Source organism: Colobus angolensis, unplaced genomic scaffold (assembly GCF_000951035.1).
Source record: "Colobus angolensis palliatus isolate OR3802 unplaced genomic scaffold, Cang.pa_1.0 Scaffold278, whole genome shotgun sequence".
NCBI classification, from domain to species: Eukaryota; Metazoa; Chordata; class Mammalia; order Primates; family Cercopithecidae; genus Colobus; species Colobus angolensis.
The window spans coordinates 519,233-528,524 of NW_012116021.1; the positions used below are offsets into that span (position 1 = coordinate 519,233).

The 9,292-nt window shown below is 49.0% G+C and overlaps 1 protein-coding gene across 2 annotated transcripts in view; it reads left to right on the top strand.

Annotated features, from left to right (window-relative positions):
- The first annotated feature begins 1,377 nt into the window (after positions 1–1,377).
- Positions 1,378–9,292, top strand: part of IDH2 (isocitrate dehydrogenase 2 (NADP+), mitochondrial) — a 16,585-nt gene continuing 8,670 nt past the window's right edge. The window contains exon 1 of one of the 2 annotated variants that reach the window (XM_011948297.1): positions 1,378–1,497. Coding sequence is in view for 1 of the 2 variants with exons in the window: in XM_011948296.1 (XP_011803686.1) it covers positions 4,131–4,134 (4 nt within the window). In the remaining variant the exon portion in view is untranslated. Of the gene's footprint in view, positions 1,498–4,019; positions 4,135–9,292 lie in introns of those variants that run through there. The other variant, XM_011948296.1, reaches the window with a different exon arrangement.

Below are 9,292 nucleotides of genomic sequence, written 5' to 3' on the forward strand. Positions count from 1 at the left end.
CGCTGGGGTGGGGACTTGAGGGACGGTGGCAACTGGTGGCCCGGGCGACGGCCAGTTCTGCGCGGGCGGGGGCTCGGGGCTGCCGCGCACCCCTAGGTATTTCGGGAGGGGGTCCTGAGAGTGTCCCGGACACGAAGGGTGGCCTGCCCGCCCTGCGCCCCTGGAACGAGACTAGCACCCGCTCGGGGCTGGAGCGCCCCACGCGCTCCCCTGGCGAGAGGGAGGGTCGTGGCGCGGCCCCTGCTCAGACAAAGACTGGGAGGCGGGAGGCATGCACTTCCCCTTCCTTTTCAGCCAGGCGCGCGCTGATACCAGGCCCACGTCAGCTATTTTTGGAGCCTTTTACACACAGCTGGAGGAGCGTCCTTTTTAATTTTCCCCTTTTGTTTGGCCGCCCCCACCCCCACCCCTTCGCCTTCACCGCTGCACTTGAGGCTCCATCCTGGGGCCTCTCCTTGACTTGACCTGCCTTGGCAGGCACATGCCCTCCCTGCCTGGCTCACTCGCCGCAGAGACCTGGCAGCCCGCGCAAAATGTCACTTTGCGGAATTGTTCCCACGGCTTCTGGGTACCCTTAGTTCCCTGCTTAGGAGAGAAGACAGTAGTCAGGCCGTGATAAGCAAGACTTAGCCCGAGCCTCCGTTACCAACGCAGGCTGCCTTGCCTGGCATGTGGGCATCGGCCTGCCCCCTCACCCTGGCTACCCAACACAGCTACAAAAGGCAGGGAACAATGTAGGTCCCTTGGCCCTGTCTGATGCCTGTTGTCATGGAAACCCCTATCCTAATCTGGCCAGGAGCCCCTTGCAATGAGCCAGGAGAGTGAGGAAGAGGGGGTGGGGCCCGCCGGCCCTGACCTGGCCAGAGGAGGTAATAGTTAACCGGATTGTGGGAGCAGCTGACTAGAGCTGGGGGGTAGGGAGGCTTGGGCCCCAGTCCTGCCTCCCCTGCCAAGGAGAAAGGGGCATGTCTGCTTTTGCACCTCTGGGAATCTGTCTCAGGGATCAGCCCAGCAACTCCCAGGTTCCAAGTGCCCCAGGCCCCTAAGATTCCCATATAGCACACCACCTTCAGCAAAAATACGGTGGAAGTGAGCTACAACCTTTAATTCTCCCTTCTTTTCTGCCTTGATGGTAAAAAAAGAAACAAAACAACACAACACAAACAGGAACACAAAGCCCCTTTTAAGGGTCCTGAATTTGGATGCAGAAAAAGCAGTCAGTTGTGGGTCCTTCTAGAAGTCCCCATGTGGGTTGGTTATGAATGGGGAAATTGCTTGGTTTTTGAGTTGGACATCAGACTATACAGTTGCGACTCTGCCAGCTTGTTACCTGGCAACGCAGCTGGAGACAGAATATTTGGCATTCCTCTTGATGACAAGGAAAGAATATTTTTGGGCTAAAAGAGCCCCGTGTCTTTGCTGCCTGGTAATTCCTGCACACATCTTTTCCTATTTTGCAACGCCATAGGCTTCCAGCGACTGCTGGTGATGTTTCTGGTAAGTTAGAGCTTGGGGCAGTGGGGGCCAGTTCTGTGAACCGCCCAGTGGAGAATTACTTATCTAACCTTCCCTTACTCCACTCCTAACCCAGAAATTTTTTAATTCTTGCCCCTTAAGTGTGCAGATCTTTCTGCCATGTCAGATAAGGCCCTAGCTGCCCTGCCAGAGCTGATTTGGGTGGTTGTGTTTAGGCCTAGTAGGTACTGAGGAAAAGCCTCTTTGGAATGGCTGAGGCCTGCTCCCACATCTTCTGTGTGAAGTTGAGGGCTCTTGGGCTGGTTCCATTCAGGGTATGAAGTGCTGGAAACTGCTCTCGGATTACTGGAAGCTGGGGTCTATGGCTTTCTCTGGGGTTTATACTCTGTAAACCCATGTTAAAGATACCAGCAGATTACAAATATTAGTATACTGTAGGTTGTAAGCTTCTCCAGGGCATGGGGCCCAATGCTGGTGAGAGATGCCACCTGTGTACATCTGGTGCAGGCTGCTGGTAAGAATTCACTGGCCCCTGTGTGGCAATGCACACCAGATGAGTGAGAGGGGAGGAAGCACCTCTAGTGAAACAGAAGGTGAGGGCAGGGCAGCCCTGACCACAGATGGCGTTGACTTCAACTTGACCTTTATTTATGTCTTTGCCAAAAGTAGTGTACTCCTACTTTGTGCCAGACACCATGCCGGGTGCTGGGGATAGAGCTGGAAATGAAACCAGCAGAGACTCTTTCAAAACCCTTAGGAGTTCAAACTCTGATGTGGGAGGGGGCAGACAGTAAACAAGATAGACGTTGACTAGCATGATATATGGGTACAAGAGCTAAGGAAGGCCAGGCACTGTAGCTCACACCTGTAATCCCAGCAATTTGGGAGGCTGAGGTGGGAGGATTGCTTGAGGCTGGGAGCTCCAGACCAGCCTGGGCAATATAGTGAGACCCCGTCTCTACAAAAATAAAAATAAAATTAGCCAGGCACAATGGCGCATGTCTGTAGTCTAGCTACTCAGGAGGATCACTTGAGCCCAGGAGGTCAAGGCTGCAGTAAGGTATGATTGTGCCACTGCACTCTACCCTGGGTGACAAAGCAAGACCCTGCCTCCCCTCCCTCCCAAAAAAGAGAAGAGAAGAGCTAAGGAGAAAAAGACAAGAAAGGTGTGTGCACAAAAGTTTGGGTAGGGCAGCCAGAAAAGTCCTCACTGAAGGAATCGCTGAGGACGGGAGGAAGCAGGCCATTTTCTGGAAGCAGGGGAAGAGGGACTTGCAGGTGTCGGGCCATGATGGAGGAGCAGAGAGGATGGTGTGAAGGCTGGCTCAGCAGGCACCAGGTTGAGTGACAGGATGAGGTTCAGCAGTAGGGTCTGTAGAGGGCTCACAGGCCGTTTTTGAGAACGTTGGCTTTTACTTTGCAGGGTTTTGAGAGAAGTGCTGTGATCTGATTTCCATCTTATCAGGAGCATTCTAGCTTCAGGACCTGGCAAGAGAGGATGATGGCTTAGATCTGGATGGTGGCACTGGGGATGGTGAAGAAGTGGTTGGATTCTGGATATTTTGAAGGAAGAGCCAGTAGTGGGGAAAGGTTCCAGTTCAGGAGATTTTACATAACAATCTAGATACGCAGCAGGCACTCACTCATGGCAAGGATGGGCTTGTCTGAGGGTGGCTTCTGGTTTTGGTGGTTTGGATATGGATAGGAGAGAAGAGAAGGAATGAAGGATGACACCAAGGAAACTACTAGAGTTTGTTCCAAAATGGCTGTTCTGGCTGGGTAGGGTGGCTCCCAGGACTTTGGGAGGCTGAGGCGGGCGGATCACTTGGGGCCAGCAGTTCGAGACCTGCTTGGCCACCATGGTGAAACCCCATCTCTACTAAAAATACAAAAATTAGCTGGTTGTGGTGGCGGGCGCCTGTAATCCCAGCTACTCAGGAGGCTGAGGCAGGAGAATTGCTTGAACCTGGGAGGTGGAGGTTGCAGTGAGCCAAGATCATGCCACTGCCCTCCAGCGTGGGCGACGAGTGAGACTCCGTCTCAATAAATAAATACATACATACATAAATTATACAAAATTGCTGTCCAACCTTCTTGAGCCCCCAGGAATTGGAACCTTTCCCCACTCTCTGATCCTTTGCTGGGACATGCTGACTGAGCAGCCTCTCTGCTGAGAATATGGGTCGGAATGTGGAGGGAGCAGTTATGCCTGGGGCTGGCTGCCTGTGACTGGACCTCTAGCCTCCTGCTGGGAGCAGCAGGAAGCCAGGGATGGGTTTTGAAATCCTTACTTGGTATTGGGTGCTAGGAGCCCCAGACAGGGAGGAGAGTCGGCCTAATGGGCCTCTGGTGAGTGGTATAATTCCATCCTGCACTCTCGCTAAGAGGCCAGTGTTTGTGCAATGCATCAGCTGAAGATTCACGGTGGCTGTCACTTCAGAGGTTTTCAGGGAAGCCTAACTGCTGCTCCATGTATTTCAGGTAGCTTGTTACCACTTGTCTCCCAGAGAAGGGCAGACCATGGCTGTATCTCCACCATACAGGCTGAACAGCAGACAGGGGTCTCAAACTCCAGTGCCCTGGGCCACACTGGAGGGCACTTAGCTGTCATGGAGTGAAGTGAGAGGCCCCCCTCAGCCCAGCCCATCCTTGCCATGAGTGAGTGCCTGCTGCACATCTAGATTTTTATATAAAATCTCCTGATTTTTTTTTTTGACTGGTTTAAATTTTTATTATTTTGGTAAAAAATGTATAAAACTTACCATCTTAATCATTTTTCAGTGTACAGTATTGTTAAGTACATTCACACTGTTGTGCAACCATTACCAACATCCATCACCAGAACTTTGTCACCTTGCAAAACTGAAACTCTCTACCTGTTAAATGACACCTCCCCATTTCCGGTCCCCAGTCCCTGGCAACCACCATTTTACTTTCTGTTTCTATGAATTTGACTATTCTAGGTACCTCATGTAAGTGGAATCATATGGTATTTGTCTTTTGTGACTGGTTTATTTCATGTAGCATAATGCCCCCCAGGTTCATCCACTTTGTAGCAGGTGTCAGAATTTCCCCCCTTTTCAAAACTGAATCATATTCCATTGTAGATACAATAGTCCCCCTTATCCTTGGAGGATGCATTTCAAGGCCCCCAGTGGATACCTGAAACTGCAGAGCCTGTAGATACTATGTTTTTTCCTATACATACAGATCTATGATAAAGTTTAATTTATGAATTAGGGACAGTAAGAGATTAGCAATAATAACTAGTAATAAAATAGAACAATTATAACAACATACTATAATGAAAGTTACGGCCGGGCGCGGTGGCTCAAGCCTGTAATCCCAGCACTTTGGGAGGCCGAGATGGGCGGATCACGAGGTCAGGAGATCGAGACCATCCTGGCTAACACGGTGAAACCCCGTCTCTACTAAAAAATACAAAAAACTAGCTGGGCGAGGTGGCGGGCACCTGTAGTCCCAGCTACTCGGAGGCTGAGGCAGGAGAATGGCATAAACCCAGGAGGCAGAGCTTGCAGTGAGCTGAGGTCTGGCCACTTTACTCCAGCCTGGGTGACAGAGCGAGACTCCGTCTCAAAAAAAAAAAAAAAAAAGTTACATGAATATAGTCTCTCTTAAAATATCTTATTGTACTGTACTCACCTATTTTCGGACTATCGTTGACTATGGGTAACTGACACCACAGGTAACTGACATCATGGAAATAAAACCTTGGATAAGGGGGGACTGTATCACATTGTCTTTATCCATTCATCTGTGATGGACACGTGGGTTGCTTCTACCTTTTGCTATTGTGAACATTGCTGCTGTGAACATGGGCATACATATATCTCTTTCAGATCCTGCTTTCAATTTTTTTTGGATGTATATCCAGAAGCAGAACTGCTGGATCATAATAGTAATTCTTTTTCTTTTAGCGGAGGAACACCCATACTGTTTTCCACAGCAGCTGCACCATTTCACATTCCCACCAACAGGGCACAAGAGTTCCAATTTCTCCACATCCTTGCCAGCACTTTATTTTCTGTTTTTTTTTTTTTTTTTTTCCTGATAGTAGCTATTTTAGTGGTTGTGAGGGGATAGTGGGGTGGTATCTCATTATGGTTTTGATTTGCATTTCCCTAATGATTAGTGATGTTGAGCATCTTTTCATGTGCTTGTTGGCCATTTGTATATCATCTTTGGACTTGAAATGTCTATTTAAGTCTTTTGTCCATTATATTTATTTATTTCCTGTTACCCAGGCTGGAGTGCAGTGGCGTGATCTCTGTTCACTGCAACCTCCATCTCCTGGGTTCAAGCAGTTCTTCTGCCTCAGCCTCCCAAATAGCTGGGACTACAGGTGTGTGTCACCACACCAGGCTAATTTTTTTTCTATTTTTAGTAGAGACAGAGTTTCACCATTGTGGCCAGGCTGGTCTTGGACTCCTGACCTCAAGTGATCTGCCCACCTTGGGCTCCCAAACTATTGGGATTACAGGCCTCAGCCACGGCGCCCACCCAGTCTTTTGTCCATGTTAACAAGGAGTTATTTGTTTTATTGTTGAGATTTACTGATTTTTAAAACTTGGTCACCAATTAAGATTTTTTTTAAAAAACCACTACCTGGAACAAGCAGAACAAGACTATGCTGGCCTCAGTTCATGTGTTTTAGGCATTTCAGTATCCCAGTGGGGTACTGGATAAGTGCTTAGTTAGCACTTGCCGGTGAGTAAATAAGCAGGTCCCATGGTCCCCGAGGGTTGACACACCAGGTCTTTGATCTTGACCTTGAACTCTCCTAGCCATGCCTGCCTGAAGCCCTACCGTGGAGCCCAGGCTGAGGCTGAAACCTGTAAAACTGGCCCCAAGTGAGTCTCTTCTTAGGGCTCCAGATTACGATAGTTCATTTTTTTTTAAACAAATTTGATTAGCTGTCCTCAAATGAACTCATAGGAGATGCTCCCCAGAACTAAACTAGCTCTGCAACAGCTCAACAGACTTTCTGCAGGTTCTGCAGCTCTTTGCACTCAAGCTTCAGAGAAAAGTGAAAGAATATTGTAGATTGGGTTCAAAATCCCCATCGCATCTTGGGAAAGGTGGCAGAGCCAGCAGCAGCCAGCCACCTTTTGTTCTCTAGGGAATGAAACAGTTCAAGGCTGTGTTTGTGTTCTGCTTCCCTACATCTGACCCACAGGTCTTCCAGAGACTGCATTTGGGTCAGGGACCTGGGTTCTATCTTGCCTCTGATGCAGACCACACTCTCTGAGTCTCATTATTCCCCCTAAATGATCTCTAAGATTATTTTTAGATTAAAAAAAAAAAAAACACCTCTTTGCATATCTTTGGAAAGTGAGTTGTTTGAGGTCTGTTAGGCTTTAGTCACTTTTGTTTTAAATGTGCCGTCGTGGTTTCTAGGCCTGCTTTTCACAGGTATTCTGTCCCTTGTCAACTTAGCAGTTGTCAGTTCTTCCGACTCTTTTCTTTTCTTTTTGACGGAATCTCGCTCTGTTGCCCAGGCTGGAGTGCAGTGGTGTGATCTCTGCTCACTGCAACCTCCGCCTCCCGGGTTCAAGCGATTCTCCTGCCTCAGCCTCCCCGGTAGCTGGGATTACAGGCACATGCCACACGCCTGACTAATTTTTATATTTTTAGTACAGGTGGAGTTTCACCATGTTGGCCAGGCTGGTTTTGAACTCCTTACCTTCAGTGATCCACCTGCCTCAGCCTCCCAAAGTGCTAGGATTACAGGCGTGAGCCATTGCACCCAGCCCCAACCCAGTGTTTTCAAATAAGCATTCTCTTCCCTTCACCTGATTTGCCGTGTCTAATCTAGAGTGGAGCTGGAAGACACATCACTACGTTTCTAAGGACTGTGTGTAACACAAGAATAAGCAGGTTGTAAGTGAGGCTGAGGAATGCTGCTTTGGGGGAAGGGCACAGCTCTCAGCCATCCTGTTCCGAGCTGGTGAGATTTCCCTGTGACTGAAGTTTTAGTAGATCTTGTTCCCTGCTCTGTAGTTGCTGCTTCTTCCCAGGTTGTGGGCAGAGGAGCAGGCTAGTGCTCCGGTGCCCCTGTCTGCTGCAGGTTGAGGTTCAACAAACCTTGTCCAAGGCAGCTGTACTGATTCATTGTTAGGTGGCCAGTTCCTGAGCTTTCTTTGAAATGCACTTACCAGACTGTTGGGTTTTCCTGCAAGTCAGACTCTCCTTCAGTAGCATCTCTTGCTCCCTACCCTCCATTGTCTCCTTGGACCTCTGATCAGCCCCTCATTGAGTCCTTTGATGCTTCTCTGGTAGGACTGACCGACCTGTGTCGACTGGGATCAAAGGTTCAGAGTTCCATTCGCAGGTGCTGTAAGCCTGTCCTTCCTGTTGAATAAGGTCAGTCCTCGTGGCTCTGCTGTTTTCAAGCTCTGTAACCTTGGGCAGTAAGCTGTTAACCTCTCTGAGCCTCAGTTTCCCACATTTAAAATGGAGATAATGGCCAGGTGTGGTGGCTCACGCCTGTAATCCCAGCACTTTGGGAGGCCAAGGCAGGAGGATCACCTGAGGTTAGGAGTTCAAGACCAGCCTGGCCAACATGGCAAAACCCCATCTCTACTAAAAATACAAAAATTAGCTGGACCTGTTGGCATGTGCCTGTAATCCCAGCTCCTCGGGAAGCTGAGACAGGAGAATCGCTTAAACGTGGGAGGCGGGCAGAGGTTGCAGTGAGCCCAGATCACGCCATTGCATTCCAGCCTGGGTGACAGAGCAAAGACTCTGTCACAAAAAATAAAAATAAAAATAAATAAATAAATAAAATGGAGGTAATGATACCTCCTTGGGGTTATTTTTGGGATTAAATGGAATCACATTATATAGCATTGGTACCCTGTAAGGCACATAGTAGGCACTCAATACCTATCTATATACCATTTCCTTTATCACTACAAGTTAGTTAAGGGCTCTTGGGTTGCAAGCAACAGACAAAGTGACTGGTTAACTTGGAGAAGATTTTATTATGAGCTACACAGGGTAGCTCATAGAATTGCAGGGAAAACTGTAAAGAACTAAGTCTTGGACAAAAGAAATATCTAGGCATGGGTGTGTAGCCCCAGCTACTAAGGAGGCTGAGGTGCAAGGATTGATTGCTTGAGCCCCAGAGTCTGAGCCTGGCCTGGGCAACATAGAGAACTAAAGAGACCCTGTCTCTAAACAATAAGTAAATACATAGAAGGGGAGCCCAGGCCCTCCTTAGGAACTAGATGGCAGGAGCCCCTGGACAACCTCCTGCTGATTTGGTGCTGGATGAGGCAGCCGCAGCTAGCCAGCGTTCTTTGTGTTGATCTCCTTTGCCTTCATATTCCAGGGGAAGAGGATCTGACTAGCCAGGCTGGCCCCCACCCTCTTGGCCACTGGTGGGCTGGGCATGTTTTTGGGTAGTTCTACCTAGCCAGATTAAAGTGGGGGTGGGGTGGGGAGTCCAGCCAGCCTGGGCAACAGGGCAAGACTCCATCTCCACAAAAAAAAAAAAAAACTTAAAAATTAGGCTGGTGCAGTGGCTCACGCCTGTAATCCTAGCACTTTGTGGGCGTCGAGGCAGGTGGATCACTTGAGGTCAGGAGTTTGAGACCAGCCTGGCCAACATGGTGAAACCCTGTCTCTACTAAAAATAAAAAAATTAGCCAGGTGTGGTGGTGCACACCTGAAATCCCAGCTACTTGGGAGGCGGAGGCCCGAGAATCACTTTAACTTGGGAGGTGGAGGTTGCGGTGGGCTAAGATCGTGCCACTGTATTCCACCCTGGGGGACAATAGTGAAACTTTGTCTC